The sequence below is a fragment of the Procambarus clarkii genome, chromosome 13, assembly GCF_040958095.1.
Source record: "Procambarus clarkii isolate CNS0578487 chromosome 13, FALCON_Pclarkii_2.0, whole genome shotgun sequence".
In the NCBI taxonomy this organism is placed as follows: Eukaryota; Metazoa; Arthropoda; class Malacostraca; order Decapoda; family Cambaridae; genus Procambarus; species Procambarus clarkii.
In genome coordinates this window covers 10,514,601-10,539,676 of record NC_091162.1, presented here as the reverse complement: position 1 = coordinate 10,539,676, position 25,076 = coordinate 10,514,601, and the positions used below count along the sequence as shown (strand labels likewise).

At 45.6% G+C, this 25,076-nt stretch overlaps 1 protein-coding gene across 4 annotated transcripts in view; it reads left to right on the top strand.

Annotated features, from left to right (window-relative positions):
- The window catches only part of LOC123757338 (uncharacterized), a 157,306-nt gene extending 142,005 nt beyond the window's left edge, over positions 1-15,301 (top strand). For all 4 annotated transcript variants that reach the window (XM_069323612.1, XM_069323611.1, XM_069323613.1 and 1 more), the window contains 2 exons: positions 3,443-3,562; positions 14,604-15,301. In XM_069323612.1, coding sequence (XP_069179713.1) covers positions 3,443-3,562; positions 14,604-15,260 — 777 coding nt within the window. In that variant the 3' untranslated portion in view covers positions 15,261-15,301. The remainder of the gene's footprint in view (positions 1-3,442; positions 3,563-14,603) is intronic.
- The last annotated feature ends 9,775 nt before the right edge of the window (positions 15,302-25,076 follow it).

Sequence of the window (25,076 nt, the reverse complement as noted above, 5' to 3'; positions counted from 1 at the left end):
GTAAATTTGTTTGTTGTTGGGTACAAATGATAGCAAATATGTTGATTTTAACATGCCTCAAGAAATTTGGTTTGTTCAAACCTTCATACATTTCAGATTGGAGTAGTGTTCATATGATCCAAATTAGCACGAGTAGACAGGCTGTAGTTGGCTTCGGTGCATCTCGATAACCTTAACAGACTTCATGTCCCTGACTATGAGACTCCTTAACTAGCATTTTGGAAACATTATTTATTGTTGTGAACTCTCTCATCTAACTCAGTTGGAGGCACAGAGCATTTTTTTTTTGTCAGAACTCTCTCTCTTGGAAATGTTCTCTAAAAATCTGCACTTTCTACTAGTTTTTATTTCAGAAATGGTGCTATTGTCAACATAACACTTCTAAGGCAGCCTCCTTACTCCCAGCCTTGGTAATTTTTCTATGTCAATATAGCACTTCTATCCATATTAACACTTTCGCGCTATCTGGACGCGCCGGCGCGTCCCGTTTCGTCTAACGCTAACGCATAGTGGACATAAAGTTGAGTCCTCTTTTAAAATATTTGTATAAAATTCAATTTTTATCCGATTTACTTTGGGTTTGTTTCAAACTGCGCGCTATGAGGCTCTCTTTCTCACCACTAGGCTGCATGGTACAATAAGTTCATGAAAGGTGTGGATAACTTCGATCAAATGGTATTTTGTCCCAAACGGGTTGCAGGTGGGTGACTTTAGCCACCCACCTGCTAAAATCAATATTGATTTTATTCCGATCAATATACAACCAAAAATAACTGTGTGCAACAAGTATAAACTTGACAAACATAACAAAAGTAAAAACATTTCGTGTGTGTTTGACGCTCACTGATATGTTCCAGCGTTGTTTTATATTTGGCGCTATTCTAACTTATGCTTTGTTGATATTTTTTACCTATGGGCACATAGAACATTCTATTGCGAACACATTGACACAAAAATGAATGACGTACATAGAAAATTAATGTCATGAGAGTGAAATAAGTATAAACTTTCAAAGCGCCGTGCGTCATCCCGTCACCGATACCGGGTAACAATTTCACCACTTCCCACACTCTTGCGGGCGGGCCGCATCATTATTCTACGCTTATATTCATATCACCGTGTTGGGAATTTCATTGCGAGTCCATTGATACCAAAATTAACGCTGTAGAATAAGTGTGGAGGTGATTACAATCCCAAGAGTAAAAACATTTTGTTGCTGATGGGCGCTCACGGCGAGTCATCTTCGTAGTTATTTATTTGGTGCTGGTATCCCTATACGTTTCGTGACTTTTTTTACTGATGTTCTTCTAGAGAATTTTATTGCGAACACGTTGGTACCAAAATGAAATACGTAGCATGAGAACTAAGGTCAGAAGAGTAAAAAGAGTATACACATTTTTCTTTTTACGCTTAAGCGATAAAAACGCTGCGCGCACATTCGGTTGGCTGAGTGACCTTTGCGGAAAGCGCGAAAGTGTTAAGACAACATCATATCTGGTCCAACCAGAATTTCCTTACTGACAGGCAATTTTATACTCAGAATAAAGCATCAAACGGAACAGTGCACGAGAAGTACGTCCGTGAAATTATCTTCGACGTAGATGGATTTTGTCACCAGGTTCACTGTTGGCTCTTCACTTACGGCTTTGGCTGTCTTTCAATGTCAATTTTAGTGTTTCTAATATGCCTCATCTTCCTCCTGTCTGATCTAGCCAAGCTATTATTTCTGGCTAAAGAACAAATCAAGCAAGCACAGGTAGAGTTTAGTTAACCACTGCACTGCGCCAAACGACAAATGCCGTTCACCGATTACTGCACCAACCGACGAAAGTATTTTATATTTTTTCGTACACAGTCGAAGAGCGCTCACGGTAGGTTGGGTACGAAATGGACTCTTGGAACCTCCAATGAAAGAAAAAAATCTTGGAAATCTTATTGGAAAAAATTCCCAGAATATCCTAAGGCTGCAGACTGGGTTAGTACTGAGTGAGTAACCATGGGTGGCGCACGCGCCTCTGACTCCCAAACACCTGTCCGACATGGTATTGAAAGATCACTCTCTGTCGGTGAAATTCAGACTTTATTGCTTGAATAACATAAGGGTCATGATATTGATGAAGCTAAGCGCAATAAGGATCCAACACAGAGATCGGATGCAAGTGATACAGCACCTATTAGGACAATACAGTGACAGTTGTAGCTCTGAGCGCCACTCTTGCCATCTTCAATTTATATAGAAGATACATAGAAATTTTCTAGAATAGCTGAAACTCTTCCAGAATGCCTGAATCTCTTCCAGATTGACTGACACTCTTTGAGAATGGCTGAATCTCTTCCAGAATGCCTGAATCTCTTCCAGAATGTATGATTCTCTTCGAGATTGACTGACACTCTTCGAGAATGAATGAATCTCTTCCTGTGTGGGACCATACAAAGTGATCTATTCAAGACTACCTTACAAATTTATCTTTTCCTATAATCTTTTCAAGACTACCTTATGATTTACAAGCTTGGCTACATACCACCTACAAGTACTAAAGCCAAGGGTGTACGAGAGTGCGTTATTTGCAAGCACACAGAACGAAGAAACAGGAAGCGAAAATCAATCTGTACCTGGTGCAACGAGAGCGAAGTTGCGCTGTGTACCATGGGCTACTTCGTTGATTATTTCTCACTTCCAAAGTACTGAGTGTGTAATACAATGTGTTACTGTATAATAGTGTGTGAAACTGTACATATTGCAATTTTAGTGAATTTTTAATAAGTAATATTGCGAAAATAAACATTTATTGTAGACACATTATTGACACATGTATCACAGTTCCATGGGAAAGTATGAACGTTCTATTGTATACATATTGTAAAGGGCACAAATATGCATCATATACAATAAAAAAAAATAAAACCACATTGAAAATACATGGAACAATTAATTGAAAATATTTTTGTGGCAACTCGCGGTGTTTGAATGGCCCGCGCGATCGCCTCTGGGAGCTTCACGCACGGGTTGGTCACCCAAGCGTGATGTCACAGCGCACCTTGTCCACGTCCCCATATCCAAAGTAAGTGGAATTTGGTATTTATTTTTACATAGACATGTTCCGAGAAGGGAATTTATCATTTTACAAACAAAAAATAGTTTTTTGGGAACACTTGATACTATGCGCACAGGGGGAATATCACAATAAACTCGGTGCATCACAGTGGTTAAAGGGAAAAATGAGAAAAAGTATTCAGTGAATGAGAAGCGTGAAGTTGGAGGGCGTGAAATCAATGTAGTGGTGGAGTAGCCCCGGAATAAATGGTGCACCTCACACTACCTCTACACAACTTATGTCAGACTCTGTTTTGAAAATTATTATGTGAAATACTCTTCAGTAATATTAAGCTTAAAATATTTTGCAACTATATCAAGTAAGATAAATATTATATTTCTTGTCAGGATTCTTTGGGGCGTCACCAGCGACTGCATGAAGGCTCTGGCAAGAACCCGGTGCTGCCAGCATGTCACATCTGCAACAAAAAATTTGCCACCCCCAGCCTGCTTAAAAGACACATTGCGGTTTGTATTTACGGTTTAAAACATTTACAGCAAGTATTTAGATTGATAAAAGTGAATGAGATTGCATGTGTATAATTTGTAAGTATTATAAAGATTTTTCTGGGGGAGCCCCGTCGGCTCCCCGGAGCTATCCAGGCTGAATGGATATGTATAACTTTCTGGCATCAGTCAAAGTGCTAGGAATTCTTGCCTACCGGGGACCACGAGCCAGAACCTGGCCCCCCTCAGAGAGGCACGAGGAGCAATGGCCTATAGAAACCCCCTTGTGATTGGGAGCATTCTATGTCTGCCATCGACCGGGACAGGCACCCAGAAAGGTAGGCGCCCCAAAACAAACCCCTATTCTGGTGAAATTATTGCTACCAAAAGCCGAACGAGTGGACAGAACTCCCCAAACAAAATTATCAAACTAGCATGACGTCATCATGTCACCGCGCCACCATCTGCGCAACGCCCCCCCCCCCCCTCCCCAAGAGGGGGAAGGGGGAGCCCCAGACCCTCCACGCCGGCGATCCAACTGGCAGTTCTTGGCTGATGGTCATACTGGCTGGTCGAGTGCCTCTGGCTCCGGTTTTTGTTTCAGTTCTGTGCCTTGTGGTGTGGACTGTCTCTACCGGTGGGGTGTGAGCCAGGAGTAAGATTCCACAGTACTTGGGCTGCATGCGCCTAGGGCTATCTTCCCTAGGTGCCCTGTAAGTACTGCCCTTGGGGCCACCTTCCACAAGTCACCTTGGGTTCTGCCTCCGCTGTGTCCTTTACTGCTCGGTACTGGGCCGCCTTTGGAGTCGGCTGGGGTTTTGTTGCCCTGGTTTGTCTCTGGGTAGGTGGTAGTTTTCGTCACTGGTAGGGGTGCGGGGTACTGCACAGCTAGTTTTCACCATTAACAGCGGCCGGCTCTGTTCCGCCTGGGTACGTTGTCCTCTTGCAGGGTTTTTCTTTTGTTTTTGTTTTTGCCTGGTGGGGGGTCTGCTTTTACTATGGTCCCCCTTTCCTGTTTTAGGTGAATTTCTTTCGAATTATTCTGTTGGCGGTACTCCCCGCTTGGCCCCCGTGAGTGGACACGTCCCGGGGGTTCAGCTTTAGCAGTTTGTTGGTAGACTTAGGCGCCGATTCGCGGTACCCTGCCTGGACTTCCCTTAGCGTGTACCAAAGGCTAAGGGCCCTGGGAAACCCCACGGGGGCTCCGTGGTCCCCTAGATGTGTCCCCAGAGTCCCCCTCGCGTCCTGCGAGTTTGAAGGTTGCTCTGTCCCCTTGTCTCAGGGAGACACTCACCTGTTGTGCCTCCGCCATGCTGCCTGTTGGGTCCTTGTTCTTGTGACCCGGAGTCGTCCGATGATTGTTGTCAGTACGCGCTCTCCTTCACCCAGGCCACTAGTCTTGATAATCGGGTGCAGGCAGCTGCGCCGTTGCTTGCTGGGTGTGTGTTGCTGCAACGCTCTTGGTTTGCGGCCCCGGATGCCCCGAGGCTGCCCCGTATTGGTGGTTGGGGTCTGGACTTGGGGGTGGGGGTCGCTTCGACTCCGGCTCCTTCCGGTTCTTGTTCCTCCCCTTCTGTTCTACTCACTTCCTCCCTTGCTTCCTGCTCCAAACCATAGGAAGGTTTCGGGGTTGGGGCGGGGTCTGGTTGGGTTGAGACTCGGGCGGTCTTGGGGATTTTCCTCTTCCGGGGTGGCGGCGGAGGCATTTGAGTCGGTTCCTCCAGCCGTGCCGTATGGGTCTGACCAGTGGGCTCCCTTCATTAGTGTTTGCTCGGCTGCCCCGGATTTTCCTTGTTAAGCTGGGGCTTTGGGGGTGCGGCTCGGCCCTGGGTCATGCTGTAGAGGTTCCCGGGGTTAGGGAGGGGTTACCTGAGGGGCCTCGGCCCCGTTTGCCCCTCTTGGGTCCTTGTACCTTTGGTGTGGGGCTGGCAGTTCCTCAGAGTGGGTTTGTTCCTTCCCTCTGTGTTCCTGTTGTTTTCGGGTATATCCCCTCCCTGGGTTCGGTTCCGTGTTCCTTCGGTCCCGTCGTTCATGGGGGTGTTTCACTCCCTTTTTCCTTACCCTTTTCGCTCTTATGTCGCGATGCTGTTCACGAAAAAAAAAAAAAAATGTCTTCAGGTAAGGTACATCCATACAAGGTGTGTAACAAACATTGATGGATTTCTATCTTGGCCTAGTACGCAGGGCCTCAACCGTTTCGTATCATTGTACCTGCAAGTTCCTTGGTCAGGGGTGCTTGTCGGGGTTCTATATTAATAATAAATATAAATGTTTATTTAGGTAAGGTACGTACGTCCGAGAGATTTTACAAAGAATGATGGATTTATAGATAGGGCAAAGCGTTCTCGTTGGTTCATGAGTCTCTTCGTACCTTTCAATATTATTGGAACGTCTGTTGATTTTCGATGTGGTTTCCATCGGGTCTTTTGTCGGCCTTGTTGGTTCCCTTCCTTCATCTGTTTTTCTTTTGCTTCGTTTTCGCCTTGTTTTGTTTTCGCGTCGTCTCTACTTCCAGTTTTGGCGTTCTTTGTCTTCGTTCCGCACATCTTCCTGGTGTTTGTACGATGTCTGTACGTTGTGTGTATGGTTTGTGTGTCCGCCTGGTGTACGAGCCACGCCTCCCGGTGGACGGGTGGTGCGTTTCGTACCTCGTGTGCTGGGGCCGCGGTGTGCGTTTTGTTTACGGGCGGTATGCTCGTGTGTTCACGCCATTTCTCGTGGTTTTCTACGGCTTCTTGCTCGTTTCTCCCTCCGGTCGTGGCCCTCTGGATGCTGAGGGTGTTTTGGACTTATGTCGGCAGATGTCACTTTGTTCTCCCTTTGTCCTGCTTCGTCTTCTGCAGGGCACGCACCTCTGGCTGTATTCTCCTTTGACCTCGCATTTTATTCAGGTAAGGGTACATACTATGCCTACTGCCTCGAGTATGCATGGCTTTCGGGCACACCTTTAGCGCTGCTCCTAGTATGTTACTTGGCTCGCCTGTGTTGTGGCATGGTCGTGTGTCTGCTCTGCAGGTGAGGTTGTCTTTGTCTGGCGCTTCTGTCGGCCATGGGCTGGTTCTCACTTTTGGTGGGGTGCTTGCCTAGTAGTGCTTGCGGGGGTTGAGCTCTGGCTCTTGAGCCCCGCCTCTCCTGTCAGTTGACGGTTGCGCAGTTTCCTGAGCCTTCTGGGCTCTGTCTTCTTGTTTGCTCCTGTGGGTGGCGTCTGCCTCCTCATGGCATTTTGGTGCTTTTGGCTTCCTTTCCCTCTGCCATTACTCGGGTTCTTTTTAGTGTCTGGCTCCTTTGGGTGCTCACTACCTTCTGTGTCCCCTTGTGCATACCTGCATTCGGACATAAGTACAATGGCCCTGCGGAGGGCCTCTTGGCCCGTGCGAGGCTGCTACTACTTTAAATTAAATTTTGCTCCGAGGGGCGAGTTTATTGGGCAGCGCCACTCATCTTGTGAGTAGACACACCGCCATAGCAGCATGTACAACACACTCCGATAGGAGCAATACCTGCTGGGTTGTTCATCCGGTCACTTATACCCAGACACAGCTGGGATTTCCTTAACTGTCTCCAGTGAACAGTTCCTCAAACAAGAAGATTATCGTACATTCCCACTCACTTACATGTCCAACCCGCCCTTGCACCAATAGTGGGGCCCCACCACCACGTTACGTGGTAATTGGTTCCGCACATCACCGGGCCTGTTACTGTGCCGCACGGGTGGCGTGTGCCACTATCCCAGTTTCTATTGTTTCGTGGAGATTGGTCAATTAACACAAACACTAAGGGACTACTTATCTTTTGTTGCATATACAGTAGTTGTGGGTGATCGTTGGTGGGCAATGGTGCGGGTTGGGCGCACTGAGTGTCGGTACGGTATCTCGCATGTCTGTTCTAGACCACACTTGCCGGTAGACTAGTTATTATTCGCTACTCTGCTGGTTATATGCTTGGGCGCCGCCTCAGTTCCCCACAGGTTGGCAGGACTTTTTGTTGGACATACGGAACGGTTTGAGTTCCGTCGTTGGTACTTTGTGGAGCTTTGCTTCTCTCGTTAGGCTCATGCGTTTGGAGCGAGTATCTGCTTGGAATACTCTACTCCTTCCGCCACCCTTGTTCACTGTTCCAGCCTTGTTTACTCTTCCCCGCTTGGCGGGATTGCGTCGATGGCTCCTGACTGGGGGTGTTGGGTGTGGTGTTTGGTCACCTTGCGTGCGTCTTTAGTGCCTTTTGTCCATCTTTTGTTCTTTGTTGTCCTGTGAGGCTCTGCCCCGCATTGCGGTGCTTTTTGTTTTCGTTGTAGACCCCTGGGTCTTTTCCCTGTCTGGACACTTTCCTTGCCTATCTTTGGTGCCTGACTGCACCCTCACATAGCCGAGGGAGAGATCTTCTCAAGAACCTCAAGATAACCCTGCTGTTCGTAAGGTCCCTCAGGTATGTACGTGCTCCTCTACACATTCTGTGGTTGGTCGTGTGCGTTACTTCCCGGCCGCTCTTTGGGCCGTAATCGTGGTTTTCCTTACCTAATGCAGTTTTTCCTCCCCCCATGCTACACTTTTTGTGTATCCGAGTCAGTGCTTCTTGATTATCCTGTTTGGTGCTCCGGTGGACCTCTGTCCATGTTCCACGTCCTGCTTTTGGACTTCTCCGGTGTTCCGTTTTGGTACCGAGTTCCTGCGATTTCTGTGTGGTTTTCTGCAGGCTTCGGGTTGCGCTGTCTGTGGGGGGAGGTGTGGACTTTTCGGTCTGCCGCTCCTGCCTTCCTGGTTCCATTTCTTGGAACTGGGTTTGCTGGGTTCCGGTCCTGGTGTCGGTTTTTCTTTGTTCCTTTCCTGGACCGGGTGTGTTTGTTTTCCTGTGGTTCTAGTCCTCGGTAGTTCTCCTCTTGGATGCCTCGGGGATGCATCATTCTTCCCTGCTGGAGCTGGTTCTGTTGCTCCTTTGGGTTGCGGGGTCGCTGTTTTTAGATTCGCGTTTTGCGCTTTCGATCGTGGTGTTCGTTTCTCGTTGTTTGTGTCGGCACAGGTGGGTTCGTTATTGGTCTCCCACCTGCACGTTTCGTCTCGGGGGCGGTGTTTGGTTTTCCTATCGCTGCGAAGGGTCCTTCGGTCTTTGATAGGGTTGGTTTGTCTTCCCTTCAGGGTTGTTCTGGGACCGTTGTCTGGGATTGTCCTGTCACCTTATGTTGGGTGGTGCTGGCGGAGCCGCTCCTGCTTACGTTCAGTGTTGCAGTTCCTTCTGCTCCATTTCACTTGCTGTCCTGGGCATCGTTCCCCTCTGGCCCGCTCTTGAGTTTTGGGGCCATCCTGGTCGTTGGTCTGGGTGGTCTTTTTCTTCTTGTTTTGGTCTTTTTGTTTCTGGTTTTGGTTGTTCAGTTAGGACATGTGGTATCCGCCTCCCAGTTTCTTCCCTGTTTTACTTATCTTTTGGTAAGGTAGCTCCGGGGAGCTGACGGGGCTTCCCCCAGAAAACCAGCATTGAATGTAATGAAACGCCATTTTCTGGGTGAGTCCCGGAGGCTCCCCGGCATCCCTCCCTCCCTCCGGTCGGCGGTGTTTTCGCGTCTTTTGACATCCAGCCTAAGAACTGCCAGTTGGATCGCCGGCGTGGAGGGTCTGGGGCTCCCCCTTCCCCCTCTCGGGGAGGGTGGGTTGCGCAGATGGTGGCGCGGCGACATGATGACATCATGCTAGTTTGATAATTTTGTTTGGGGAGTTCTGTCCACTCGTTCAGCTTTCGGTAGCAATAATTTCACCAGAATAGGGGTTTGTTTTGGGGCGCCTACCTTTCTGGGTGCTTGTCCCGGTCGATGGCAGACATAGAATGCTCCCAATCACAAGGGGGTTTCTATAGGCCATTGCTCCTCGTGCCTCTCTGAGGGGGGCCAGGTTCTGGCTCGTGGTCCCCGGTAGGCAAGAACTCCTAGAACTTTGAAATCAGAAAGTTATACATATCCATTCAGCCTGGATAGCTCCGGGGAGCCTCCGGGACTCACCCAGAAAATGGCGTTTCATTACATTCAATGCTGTTTTTTTTTTTATCTCTCACTCTTAAAATGAGTAAAGTTTTATTTAGACTGACTGAGGGAACTTGTGATAAAATGTCTTTATTGCAGCATGAGAGAAGAGTGGATGAAGTGTCTGTTTTATTATAAACACCTTTACAGTGGTACCTCAGCTTACGGATTTTATCCATTCCCAGAGATGGCTCGTAAATATTCGTAAACTGAAGAGAATTTCCCCATAAGAAATAATGGAAATTGAATTAATCCATTCCAGACTCTAAAAAAAATTAACTTCAAAGTAAATTTTATACCTATTTCTCCTAAATCTTCAGTACTAAAGCATATATAAGTTATTACTTACCTTTACTGATGACTCTTGTTGGTGTATGGAAGATGGTGAAGAGGGGGAGGAGGAAAGGTGTTAGTGTTTGTAAGGGGAGTCCCTTTCCATTATAACATCAGACAGTGATGACTTCTCTGGGGTACACTCTCTGGAACATTTTGCCTGCATACCATTGGAACCTGCTTGTGGCTCACTGCTTGTTTTTCTCACTAAATATCTGTCTAGTGACACTTGTTTTTCCTTATGTTGTAACACTTATCTGAAGTGAGACATCACATTGTCATTAAAGAGGCTAATACAATGACTTGCTACAGCTTGCTCTGGGTGAATTAATAACAACTTTTCAACATCCTCAAGTGTTTGTGTTCTTTGTTTCGTGATTGTTGATATGCCTTTTGCCACTTTAGCACTCATAATGTCCTTTTTTCTGGGGGGAGCCCCTTCGGCTCCCCGGAGCTATCCAGGCTGAATGGATATGTATAACTTTCTGGCATCAGTCAATGCATGGAGTTCTTGCCTACCGGGGACCACGAGCCAGAACCTGGCCCCCTCTAGAGAGGCACGAGGAGCAATGGCCTATAGAAACCCACTTGTGATTGGGAGCATTCTATGTCTGCCATCAACCGGGATAAGCACCCAGAAAAGTAGGCGCCCCCAAAACAAGCCCCTATTCTGGTAAACTATTACAACCGAAGATCGAACAGGTGGACAGAACTCCCCAAGCGAAAATTAGATAACCATCATGACGTCATCATGTCGCCGCGCCACAGTTTGCGCAACCCCCCCCCCTCCCCGGGAGGGGGACGGGGGGAGCCCCAGACCCCACCGTCGGCGACGGTGGTGTCCAACCATTAGTTCTCAGGCTGATGGGATCTGGTGTGGTCGTGCCTCTGGCTCCTGTTTGCAGTTGCAGTTCTGTGCCTTGTGGTATGAGCTGTCTCTTCCGGTGGTGTGTGGGCCAGGAGTATTATTCCACGGTGCTCGGGCTGCATACTCCTAGGGTTATCTTCCCTAGGTGCCCTGTAAGTACTGCCCTTGGGGCTTAGGGCCACTTTCCCTGGGTCGCCTTGGGGTCTACCTCAGCTGTGCCATGTACTGCTCGGTACTTGTCCGCCCTTGGGGTCAGCTGGGGGTTTTTCTTGCCCTTGTTTGTCTCTGGGTAGGTGGTAGTTTTCGTCACTGGTAGGGGCGCGGGGTACTGCACAGCTAGTTTTCACCATTAACAGCAGCCGGCTCAGTTCCGCCTGGGTACATTGTCCTCTTGCAGGGTTTTTCTTTTGTTTTTGTTTTCACCTGGTGTGGGGGGGGTCTGCCTGTTTGGTCCCCCATCGCTGTTCCTGGGGTTGTCTCATTCTTGTTGTGTTGGTGGTCCTCCCCGCTTGGCCCCCACGAGTGTACACGTCCTGGGGGTTCAGCTATAGCAGTTTGTTTGGTAGTTTTGGGTGCTGGTTCGCAGTACCCTGCCTGAGCTTCCGTTAGCGAGTTACCATGGCTTAGGGCCCTGGAAAACCCCATGGGGGTCTACGTGGTCCGATGGATGTGACCCCTGAGTCCCTCCTCGCGTCCTACGAGTTTGAAGGTTGCTCTGTTCCCTTGTCTCAGGGGAACACTCACCGGTTTTGCCTCCGCCATGCTGCCTGTTGGGTCAGTGATTGTTTTGACCCGGAGTCGTGCGACGTGTGTTGTCTGTACGTTCTCCAGTTCACTCAGGCTACTGCGCCTGATATGCGGGTGAGGGCAGCTGAGGCGTTGCATGCTCGCTTTAGGTTGCTGCAGCACGCTAGGTTAATTGCTGCCCCGGATGCCCCGAGACTGCCCCGTTTTGATTATAGGAACCCGGACTTTGGGGTGGGAGTCACTTCGGCTCTGGTTCCGTCCGCCCCCTCCGAGTCCTTCCCCTTCTGTTGCCCGTTCGGTCCCCCCCCCCCCTTGCTTCCGGTTCCTAAACGGCTGAGGGTTTCGGAGCCGGGGCTGGGTTTAGTTGGTTGTGAGACTCGGGCAGTCACAGGGGTGTCTCCTTCTGGGGCGGTGGCAGAGGCATTTGAGCCTGGTCCTTCTGCCGAAGCTTGTGGGTCTGGCCAGTGAGCCCCCCTTGTTCCTGCTTTTTCGGCTGCTCCCACCTTTTCTTTGGAGGTGGGGGCTCAGGAGGACGGCTCAGCCCTGGGCCCTCTGGGCGAGGTTCCTGGGGTTGGGGGGGTTAGCTTGGGGGCCTTGGGCCCCATTGGACCCCACCTGGGTTTTTCTATCCTCTGAGCAGGGCTTGGTGTTACAAGGAGAGGGGTTCTCTTTTGCTCCCTCCACATACGAATTGGATTTGGTGTCCACCCCTCCCCGGGTTCGGTTCCGTGATCCCGAAGGTTCTTCGGTTCTGTCTTTCCAGAGGGTTCCGGCTTCCCATGTTTCGTCTTCGGAGGTGCGGGAGGCCTTGGCTGCTTACCTCTTGCGTGACCCGGATTATGCCTTCATGCTGGATCCGCGTTCCTTCGTGTACAGATCCCCTGGTTCGTGCTGGTTTCGTTATGAAGTTCCGGAGTCATCCTGGTTGGCAGACTGTCCTCTCTTTTTGTTGGAGGCTTGGCACACGTTCTGTCGGTCCCACGCGCTTGAGTGGCGAGAGATTTCTTCGGCGTTGCAGGTTTTCTTTTGGGGGCGCTTTCGAGCATCTAAATGCTTGTTTGTTCGCCCCTGCCCTTCCGCGGGATGTTGGTGTCGTGCAGCTTCACGTGCAGGTTCCTTCCCTCTCGACTGCCTTGATTGCGGAGGATTTGCGGACTCGTGGCCTGCTTGCTTCGGCTCTGCTTTTCTTTTTCCTCCTTGAGCTGTCTTCGGATTGACTCGAGTTGGATGTGGGAGCGCTTGGGGCCTCTGCCGGGTCTGGTGCGCTGCCCTCTGCTGTGCAGGCGTCATCTGCTTTGTTGAAGCTCTTCGCGCCCATCCTGCGTGATGCGGTTTCGCGGTTCTATGCTTCTCGTTTTGTGTGTCGTTTGTTGTGTAAAAATGGCGACTGTCACCCGGAGACAAGGGAACAGCAACCAACGATCCCGTACAAGACGGGTTGGAACCCGGAAGACACATTCAATGGACCCCCGAGCCCAGACAGGGGTTTCCAGGGCCCGTAGGGTAACAACTACGGGAAGCCCGGGCAAGGTGTTACTAACCGGTTAAGAAACCCAAACATAACAAGAGGGTAGATTATAGCACTGAAAACCCCTGAGACGTGTACAATCACGGGGGCCTAGCAGAGAGCCGCCAAACACTACCAGCGGAAGGTACACAAAAGTACACCGTCTTCAGAGGCAACAGAAACCGGCCGCCGCTTAGGTGGCAGGCTGTGCAACACCTTGACACCTTAACCAGCACAATACCAATCCCTACCCAGGACCAAACAAGGGCCCCAAGCCCCAGCTGGCCCCAAGGGGGAGGCAAATGCCAAGCAGCAAGAACCTCTTTGGGAATGGTTCCCGAACGCCCCAGGGAAGATAACCCTGTTACGCAAGGGCAGTACTCACAGGGCGCTTAAGGAAGTCAGCCACTAAGCACATGCAGCCCCGGCACTAATGAGGTACTCCTGGTCACCGCACAACACAACACACGGCAGTGAACGCCACACAAGGCAAACATCGCCTAGGAAACTGAGGCCAGAGAAGAGTCAATCCCGGTTGACATTAGCGAACGAACTGAAGCTTGGCAGCCGGCGCGGTAGGTCCGGGGCTCCCCCCTCCCCCTCCCGGGGCGGGGAGGGCTGCGCGGATGATCGGCGCGGCAGTAAAGTGTGATGTTTGCTTTTTTGCTTGTTTCCTTGTGATTGTAGGGAGTTTCTACCTCTCTGTTCGGTTTTTGTTTTAGTTTTTTACCATGTGGGGTTTGTTTTGTTATGCCTACCTTTCTGGGTGCCTAACCCCAGTCGATGGCAGATAAGGAAAACCCAAACTACAAGGGGTTTTCCAGGGCCATTGCTCCCTGAAACCTCTCTGAAGGGGCCAGGTTCTGGCACTGGTCCCTGGTAGGTCTGAACTCCTTAGCTAATGTCCCGGTCTAATACAACATACATTAGCCCGATAAGCTCCAGGGAGCCTCCGGGGCTCACCCAGAAAATGGCGTTTCATTACATTCAACGCTGGTTTTTTGCAGCAATACAAATATCATGCATTATGATTCACAGGGAGTAATCACACTTAACGTGACTGCATCAGTGAGGGAAATCCGTAGGAGCAGTGATTAGGGTTCAAAATTATGCGGTGTATGTTCCCACTCACACGCTTCTATCAACTAGACCACGACATGGTATAAGGATTGCAACCTGGAATTTTACTGAACCCACAAGGATTTTCTGAGGCTTCTACTGATGCCGGAGCAAGATTTTTACACAATCTAGCCATGCACTCTGGCTCTGTCGTCTAGTACAGTACTTTTTCTACCTCTGATGCTCCTCTTTCAATACAGAGAGAGTAATCTCACTAGCATAACTGAGTGCATGGAGAAAATGTGTGAAATCCTGTTCTGGCTTCAGTAAAAGCCTCAGGAAATCCTTGTGGGTTCATTTGAACACCTGGTTGCAATCCTTATACCATGTTGTTAGTCTAGTCGCTAGAAGCGTGTGAGTGGGAACATACACCGCATAATTTTGAACCCTTATCGCTGCTCCTATGGATACATTATGATTATTGTATACTCTAATATCCTACAGAGGAAATTCTCATTTAAATATTATTTCTTTTATCCAGAGCCACGAGCGTCAAAACTCCCTCAAGTGCAATGTATGTGGCCAGGACTTCATCAACCACCAGCAACTAACAGCGCATCAGAGTCAACATCAGCAGTCATCCTTATCCGCATCACACAGATGCCATGTATGCAATAAATTATTTATCCAAGAAGCTCATTTATCTCGTCATCTTGCTACTCACTCACATTCAGCATTCCAACAGCAAAGCAGCAATCAATCCCTCCCTGCATCTCAGAACAAAGACTGCAGCAGGGACACCACAGCTAGTCAGATGAATCGGGGCTTGGTCACACTGAGGCAGGCAGATGCTGCTTGCTTCATATCCGAGAAAAAGCCATCATTGTTTCAACAAGCTCAGAGCTCTTCACAAATAACCACTAACCTTAGCCAACAAACATGTGGGGACAATTATCTTGGAGAAATGTCTCCGCCACAGCAACATGCACACCACTTACAGAGTGCTCAGCAGCTTCACACAGTAACAGTAGGACAGTCTCAACACCAAGAACACTTAATAAACACTAGAAATGATAACACTTCTCGCTCGTCCAGTTTACAGTCGCAAGTTTTTCTTTCGACTGTTTCATATGACCCAGAAATCTTGGGCGCTAGTTTACAAGAAGCTGCTTATCAACAGCCTCAAGGACAAGAGTAATTGTAGGCAAATGAATAAAAACATTTACTAGTCATTTAGCAGACTATTTTTGTATTCTTAATATACTGTACCAACAATTATTCTCAGGATGTACCAGAATGCTCTTCCTATGTTCTTTGTGGAATTGTAGGCAAGGTTACAAGCATACCATCAGTCATGTTGCCAAGGGTCCATATAAATCCACACATCCTTTGTGAAAATTAATTCCTGTATCATAAACCTGCTTGTGTACAGTGTTACATATTTTCAATTATATATATATATATATATATATATATGTCGTACCTAGTAGCCAGAACTCACTTCTCAGCCTACTATGCAAGGCCCGATTTGCCTAATAAGCCAAGTTTTCATGAATTAATTGTTTTTTCGTCTACCTAACCTACCTAACCTAACCTAACCTAAGCTTTTTTGGCTACCTAACCTAACCTTACCTATAAATATAGGTTAGGTTAGGTTAGGTAGGGTTGGTTAGGTTCGGTCATATATCTACTTTAATTTTAACTCCAATAAAAAAAAATTGACCTCATACATAATGAAATGGGTAGCTTTATCATTTCATAAGAAAAAAATTAGAGAAAATATATTAATTCAGGAAAACTTGGCTTATTAGGCAAATCTGGCCTTGCATAGTAGGCTGAGAAGTGCGTTCTGGCTACTAGGTACGACATATATATATACATATATACATATATATACATATATATACATATATATATACATATACATATACATATACATATACATACAGTGGCACCTCGACTTACGATTGCCCCTACTTACGATAATTTCGAGTTACGATGTAAATTTCATCAAAAAATGCGACTCGACATCCGATGGTGTCGTCGACTTCCAATATTTGTTGGTACACGTTCGGGTTGACCGAGCGTGTGGTTCCCAGTCATGCGGTCCAACCTGCCTCAGTTTACTACAGCTGCCCGCTTAGTGACGATCGCGCCTATAAGAAATTCTGCGTTTGTGGTGATTTTTTGCATTTTGAAGATTTAAGTAATTGTTATATATCACGCCATGAGTCCCAGGAAAGTCAATGGTAAGACTCAACATATGAAAACCCATGTAAGGATAACCATAGAGCAGAAACAAGAGTACAGAATGTCTCTTCCTCAACAATTAAGAAAATGTGTGCAGCATGGGAAGAACTGCAAACCTTTGCTGAAACGACTCGCCCAAATCAAGCTGCAGTAGGTCGTTGCCTTAACCTATTCAATGACACTGTGATGCATCATTACAGACAAATGGTAAAACGAAGGGAAAAACAAATGTCTCTTGGCAAATTTGTAGTGAGACAAACAAGCACTGAACCACAACCAGGTCCTAGTGGTATTCAGGCAAAACGTAGGAGAGAGAGTACCCCAGAGAAAACATCACTGCCTGATGTGATAATGGAAGGGGACTTCCCTTCCAAACAGGAACAACTCACTTCCTCCCCCCTCATCACCATCTTCCATACACCATCAAGAGCCCTCCATAAAGGTAAGAGAAACTTTGGTACTGTATTGTAGTTAGAAAAAAAACATTGTATTCAGTATAAAATGTATTTGTATGTTAATATTTTGGAGGGTGGGGAACGGATTAATTCAATTCCCTTTATTTCTTACGGGAAAAATCGCTTCAACTTACAATATTTCGACTTACGATCCATCTCTGGGAACGGATTAGCATCGTAAGTTGAGGCCCCATTGAGGCCCAGGTGTTCGCACACCCAGACACAAATTAGTACTCTGACAGCTCCACCACGCAGATCCTTAACCCCTAAGCTTCTCCAGGTTATTTGGCCTTTGTCACCCACAGGCGTAAAATAAAATAAAAAAAAATTTTCTTTTAAATCTGTTAATTTGTCTTCCCTGATCACGGGAAAATAATAAAAATATCGTAAGTGGCATATTTTGGCCACAATGAGGTGGGGACGTCTGGCCAAAAAAAGAGGTGCTGACTCAGCAAGCGTTGGAAGCAGACTGCTTCGCCCCCGTCGGAAGCGGTCTGCTTCACCCCAGTTGTCAGGCGGGAGTTGCCACAAAGATATAATTACCTAATTATTTTGATGTCTCTGATTTTTTTCTTTGTTTTTTGCTGTAATATCATTGAATAGTGTGTAGTGTGATATATTTATATAATAAAATGTGTGAATCATCATTGTACTCAAAATTATGGTGTGCATATTATTGATTCAATTATTATGTTCATAAAACAATAAAGAAATACTTTGTCGGTTATTACACTATATACACAGGATATATATAAGTATCTGCATGTTTTATTCACCATAACGAACCACTCAGATGATATTGCGAGTCAAAAAGCAATGAGGAGTGGCCACCACATCTACCAGCCAGCGTCTTGTTGCCACTCCCTCCCTCAAAAACTCCTCACTCGCCAACATCTTCCTCCCATCATACTGTTTTTGCTTTTATTTACTATATACAGACTTTATATATAAGTATCTACATATTCTGTTCACCATAACTGTTCATCTAAGCTGGTATAGTGCACAAAGAGCATAATGGCCACCCTTACACAGTATGACTAATCAGGAAGAAGATGCCACCTCCCTCACCAAAATGGCTTCTCCCAACACTCCTTTTGCTGTTATTACACTATATATATACACATTATATATAAGTATATTCATTTGTGTTTATGATAGCGAACCACTAAATCTTGTATGGTGATGGCAGAAATTAACAGGTGGCCACACACAACTGATGCTCCCTCCCTCACTGATTCAAGGCTAGACGCACTAACATTCCTCCTTCAAGTATACTGTTTGTGGTGCTATTACCCTATATACACACATTATATATAAGTATCTACATGTTTTGCTCACCATAACTGTTGAACTAAACCGGTATAGTGCCCAAAGAGCATAATGGCCACTCTTACCCAGCATGACAAGTCATGCTGATGTTGCCACCTCCCTCACCAAAATGGCTTCTCCTAACACTCCTTTTGCTGTTATTACACTATATATATACACGCTATAATATGAGTATCTACATATGTGTTTACAATAATATACCTACCTACCATAACTATAAACATCAGAGGTCCACGGTTGTTTAACACCCTCCCAGCGAGCATAAGAAATATTGCCGGAACAACCGTGGACATCTTCAAGAGGAACTAGATTGTTTCCTCGAAGGAGTGCCGGACCAACTGGGCTGTGGTGGGTATGTGGGCCTGCGGGTCGCTCTAAGCAACAGCCTAATGGACCAAACTCGCACAAGTTAAGCCTGGCCTCGAGCCGGGTTTGGGGAGTAGAACTCCCAGAACCCCATCAACAAGGTACTGTATAACTACTAAGTTAGTATGCTGAGTCAAACAGCAGCAAGTAGTGACCACCACACACCAGCCAGCCCTCCACTGGCTGCCACTCCTTCCCTCCCTCACCTCACCTGACTCACCCATATTCTCCTCCCACCATACATTTTTTGCTTTTATTCAGTATACAGATGTTATAAGTATCTGCATGTTTTATTCACCATAGCGAACAACTAAGCTGGTATAGTGAGTCCAGACAGTAAAAGGTGGTCACACAGAGTCAGCAGACAACACTTCCTCCCTCCCCACCAAGATTACTCCTCCCATTACAGCGCTAATTATCACAACAATCTTGCTATTATCAGAATCCTGGTCATTTTTTATCACAGTCAGGGGTCTTCTGTAATACTATCATTGCTAAATAATAGCATGTACAAATATATTTTGACATTTTTAGGTGATGCTGTGGTCACAAGCTGAACAGCAGTGCTGTGAGCTGATGCTGCGTGCGCCAGCATCAGCCTTGGTGGCTCACTCAGTACTGAGGCGCTCACACCCGGGAATGTTGCTCACAATTATTTTAAACTGCACAACACGTCATATGATGTGTTGAGTAACTTGCTATAAATTGCACATCACGTCATATCCCTGGAAACACGAACTGAAACTGTCTCTTTTCCGCTTGTTACAACTTGTAATAAAGTTGTTACATCTTGGCTTAACGTGTTTATGACATATTAGAACATTGTTACAACTTGCTATATTGGTTGTTATAACTGGTTAGGAGGTGTTAAAACTTGTTCGAACGTTGTACCAACGTCGTAGTTTCGGTGTGCGTTTGGCGGCAAGATTTAACCACACACCCCCGGATACACGGGGCTCACCTCACCTTCATCAGGGCTCTTGTAAAGAGACGGCATTTTTAAACAAAATCGTTAGCCACATTCCCGGGTGTGAGGTCCTCAGTACTGAGTGAGCCACCAAGGCTGGCGCACGTAGCATGAGCTCACAGCACTGCTGTTCAGCTTGTGACCACAGCATTGCTTAAAAATGCCATAATATATATGTACATGTTATTATTTAGCAATGATAGTATTACAGAAGACCCCTTGACTGTGATAAAAATGACCAGGATTCTGATAATAGCAGGATTATTGTTATAATTAGCGCTGTAGTGGGAGGAGTAATCTTGGTTGGGAGGGAGGAAGTGTTGTCTGCTGACTGTGTGTGAGCACCTTTTACTGTCTGGACTCACTATACCAGCTTAGTTGTTAGCTATGGTGAACAAAACATGCAGATACTTATATATAACGTCTGTATATAGTGAATAAAAGCAAAACAGTATGGTGGGAGGAGAAGGGTGGCGAGTCAGGTGAGGTGAAGGAGGGAGGGAGGGAGTGACAGCCACTGCTACTCAGCATACCAACTTAGTGGTTCGTTATGGTGAACACAAATGTAGATACTTATATATAATGTGTATATATAGTGTAATAACAGCGAAAGGAGTGTGGGAAGAAGCCATTTTGGTGAGGGAGGTTTCGACATCTGCATGATTTATCATGCTGGGTTGGGGTGGCAACTATGCTGTTTGGGCACTATACCAGCTTAGATGAACAGTTATGGTGAACAGAACATGTAGATACTTATATATAACGTCTGTATATAGTGAATAAAAGCAAGAACAGTATGGTGGGAGGAGGATGTGGGCGAGTGAGGAGTCATTGAGGGAGTGGCGGTGAGAGGCTGACTGGGTTTATGTGTGGTGGCCACCTCACTGCTTTTTGACTTGCAGTATCAACTTAGTGGTTTGTTATGCATGTACAAATAATTAATCAAAACATGCAGATACTTATATATAACCTGTGTATATAGTGTAATAACTGACAAAGTATTTGTTTATTGTTTTATGAACCCAATAATTGAATCAATAATATGCCCACCATAATTTTGAGTACAGCGATGATTCACACATTTTATTATATAAATATATCACACTACACACTATTGAATGATATTACATTAACAAAAATGAAGAAAAATCAGAGACATTGAAATAATTAGGTAATTATCTCTTTATGGCCACTCCTGCCTGACAGCTGGGGCTGAGCAGACCGCCTCAGACGCACGCTGAGTCAGCGCCACTTTTTTGCCAGACTTCCCCTCCCTATAGCGTGTAAAATATGCCACTTAGGATTTTTTTATTATTTTTTCTGTGATCAGGGAACACAAATTAATAGGTTTAGACGAAAAAATATATATTTTTTTTGTTATGCGCCTGTGGGTGACAATGACCAAATAGCCCTTTTAACACAAGGGTTAAAAAATGGCATCTGTTTACAAGAGCCCTGATGAAGGTGAGGTGAACCCTGTATATCCACGGGCCATTTAAATCTTGTGTAGTACTCCAACACGTCATATTACGTGATGCGCACTTTTGGGTAAGTTACTCAACCCGTCATATGACGTGTTGAGTAACTACTTACTTAACATCGAAAGATGTTACAAGAGGTGGCACAGGCATGAGTAACCTGTAGGTGGTAGATGTTTGGAATGAATGAATTCTTTGGCCGTGTAACATCTTTAAGTGTCTCTGAGACCCTGTACAATCACTGAAAATACACTAGAATATATAGGCAGGAAGGAGACATGTGAGGTGTAAAACAATGTCATTGTAATATTAATTCATGAACATAACAACAGTATGAAACTGCAGAAGGTCTAATGAGTATTATGAGTTTCTGGAAGTACTATTCCTAATGACCAATACAGGTGAGTTTCTACAAGCTCTAATGGGATATCTTTGTATTAGATCAAACATATAAAATTCAAAGTTTAGAATTTTGCAGCACAAATACTTTTTAAGAAGTAGTCAGTTATCTAATGCTTCATTTGTCCAAAAATTCTCATCAGATTGGGAGAGTTTTTCACCAATAACAAATTGTAAAAACATTTTTAATACAAACATCTGCTTTAATGCAAATTACAAAACTATACAATATGAATATTAGTGTATTAGTGGTGGTTTATAATACAATTTAATTAATTTTTAACCAGGCTGCTAAGGGCCTTTTTGCTTTCAACACCCACAGGCACAACAAAAAAAAATCCAAAAAATTCTTTCTTCCTGTAAAAGTTTTCATTTGTGTTCCCTGATTACGGGAAAAATAACAAAAAAAATTGTAGGTGGCATATTTTGGCCACAATAGGACGAGGAAGTCTGGCAAAAAAGAGGCGTTGACAGAGCAGGCGCCAGACGAGGTCTGCTCTGCCCGAGATGTTAGGCGGGGGTTGCCACAAAGACAATACTGTATTACCTAATTATTTCAATGCCTCTGATTTTTTCTTAGTTTTTTGCAGTAATATTATTCAGTAGTGTGTATTGTGATATATTTATATAATAAAATGTGTGAACCATCACTGTACTCAAAATTATGGTGTGCATATTAGTGATTCAATTATTATGTTCATAAAACAATAAACAAATAGTTTGCTGTTATTACACTATATACACATGTTATATATAAGTATCTGCATGTTTTGTTCACCATAACGAACAACTAAGTTGGTATTGTGAGTCAAAAAGCAACGAAGAGTGGCCTTCACTCACCAGCCAGTCAGCCACTCCCCACCACTCCCTCACTCACCTCCTCACTCGCCAACATACTCCTCCCACCATACTGTTTTTGCTTTTATTCAATATACACAGATGTTAAATATAAGTATCTACATGTTTTGTTCACCATAACTGTACATCTAAGCTTGTAGGTGAGTTCAGGCAATAAGACGTAGCTAGACACACAGTCAGCTGGTGGCTGCTGCCGCCACTGGTTCAAGGCCACACGCACTAATATTTCTCCTCCAACAATACTGTTTGTGGTGTTATTACACTATATACATACATTATATACAAGTATCTACATGTTTTAATCACCATACCTGTACAGATAAGCTGGTATGGTGTCCAAAGACCATAGTGGCCACCAGTAAACAACATGACAAGTCGTGCAGATGACGCACCTCTGTCACCTAAATGGCAGCTACCAACACACTCCTATTGCTGTTAATACACTTTATACACATGTTATATATAGGTATCTACATTTGTGTTCACCATAGCGAACCGCTAAGCTGGTATGGTAAGTTTAGTCAATAATAGTTGGCCACACACAGTCAGAAGACGATGCCACCTGTGTCCCTCCCTCAGCATTACTATTCCCACCATGGAGCATAGCGCTAAATATCACCACAATCCTGCTATTATCAGAATCCTGGTCAGTTTTATCACAGTCAAGGGGTCTTCTGTAATACTATCATCGCTAAATAATAGCATGTACATATATATATTTTGACATTTTTAGGCGATGCTGTGGTCACAAGCTGAACAGCGGTGCTGTGAGCTCATGCTGTGTGCACCAGCCTTGGTGGCTCACTCAGTACTGAGGCTCTCACACCTGGGAATATTGCCCACGATTTTTTTTCTAGGTGGCGTCTGTTAACTATCGATCGTGGCTGGACTATAGCTGCCCCTATCCCTCCCAGGGCATTTAAAATCTAGCGCTAGACACTTAAACGTCTATTGATGTATTGCGCGGTATCGCTAAAGTTACTCCCCTCAGCTATATATGTATTGCGCGGTCTAAGGGTTAAATTAAGATCAGTTAAGAAACAATTTTTGTAAGATGAATTATACAAGTCATTAGGGATGGTGCTTCCAGAAACACACATGTCTTGGCCAATAGGCCTTCTGCAGTTTCATGTTGTTCTTATGTTCATAAACCAATATTACAATGGCATTGTTCTTCACCTTACATGTCTCCTTACTGCCTGTATATTCTGGTACAATTTTAGTGATTGTTTTATGGGCTACTCACGCTCGTGCCACCTCTTGGATGCCTTAATCTTCATCAGTCAGTGATTGTACTTTTGATAATGTGTTGATGAACACAAGGCCTCAAGTCTTCTCTGGTCCCATTTTCCTTCATGATTAAATATTTTCACATTATTTATCATGTGTTAATTTCTTTGTAATTTACACACACAGTTATTGTATGTATATTCCCATTGTTCCTTTGTCTTCCATTTTTGGGAAAGCTAAGCTGTGAAATTATCAAGGTCTATATAAAGTATTATATTTTGTTATGAACTGATTTATTTTCCTAATGTCAGTTTTAATAGAAGAAACATGTCTGAATATTACACTTCAGCCATATATATCATAGGGTACAAAAGTAATCATTAAGATGTGAAACACATTAACATTTGTTGGACTAAGTGCTTACCTGTGAGTGACTACAGGGGAGCTAGATCTAGCTCTTTATGCCTCACCTCCTAGCCATTTATACGTTGTGCGCTAATAACCTCTCTCAACATTAATGCTGTCATCGTATTTTTTTCTGAGGGGAGCCCTTTCGGCTCTCTGGAGCTATCCAGGCTGATAGGTATGTATTAGACCCCTGGCATCAGTTAAAGCAAATGAAGTTCTTAGGCCTACTGGGGGACCACAAACCAGAACCTGGCCAGCTCAGAGAGACACGAGGAGCAATGGTCTATAGAAACCCCTGTGTGGTTGGAAGCATTCTCGGAGTTCTTGCCTACCGGGGACCACAAGCCAGAACCTGGCCCCCTCAGAGAGGCATGAGAAGCAATGGCCTATAGAAACCCCCTTGTGGTCGGGAGCATTCTATGTCTGCCATCGACCAGGTCAGGCACCCAGAAAAGTAGGCGCCCCAAAACAAACTCTGGTTAAAATATTGCTACTGAAATTCAAACTGTTGGACAGAACTCCCCTAAACGAAAAACGAACAAACGATCATGATGTCACAACTGTCACCTCGCCATGACTGCGCAGCTCCCCACTCCCCAGGAGTGGAAAGGGGGAGCGCCAGACCCCCTGTGCCGGTTATCAACACCATTAGTTCACGGCTGATGTGTGACCTGGTGGATTGTGCAACTCTGGCTCCAACTTGTTTCAGTACTGTGCCTTGTGATGTGGTGCTGTCTCTTCGGTGGTGTACGAGCTAGGAGTAATTTCACCTGTACTCGGGTTGTATGCGCCTAGGGTTACCTTCCCTAGGTGCCCTTGTGGCTTGGGGTTCTCTTCCGCAAGTCACTTGGGGGCTACCTCCGCTGAGGTCTTTTTCTGCTCGGTGATTGCCTGCCCTTGGGCTCAGTTGGGGGTGTTTCATGCACCACTGTTTGTTTCTGGGTAGGATGTAGCGTCGTCACTATTAGGGGTGCAAGGTACTGTGTAGTTTGAAGAGAATGTAGCTGAAGAGAGATGAAGAGAACGTAGACGACATTACAAAAGAAGGAAGAAATTAATGGAAATGTTTAAGCAGACACGACTCCATACAAAGAAGAAATAATTTAAACAGGGAGATTGAAGAAATCGAACAGACTGAAGCATTCCTATCAGACTGAAGAAAGGCAACTAGAACAGAAAGCAATTCAAGAAATAAGGAAAAACCCAAAATATTTCTTCACATATGCTAAATCAAAAGTGAAAACCACTGCCAGTATTGGACCTATTTGTATTAG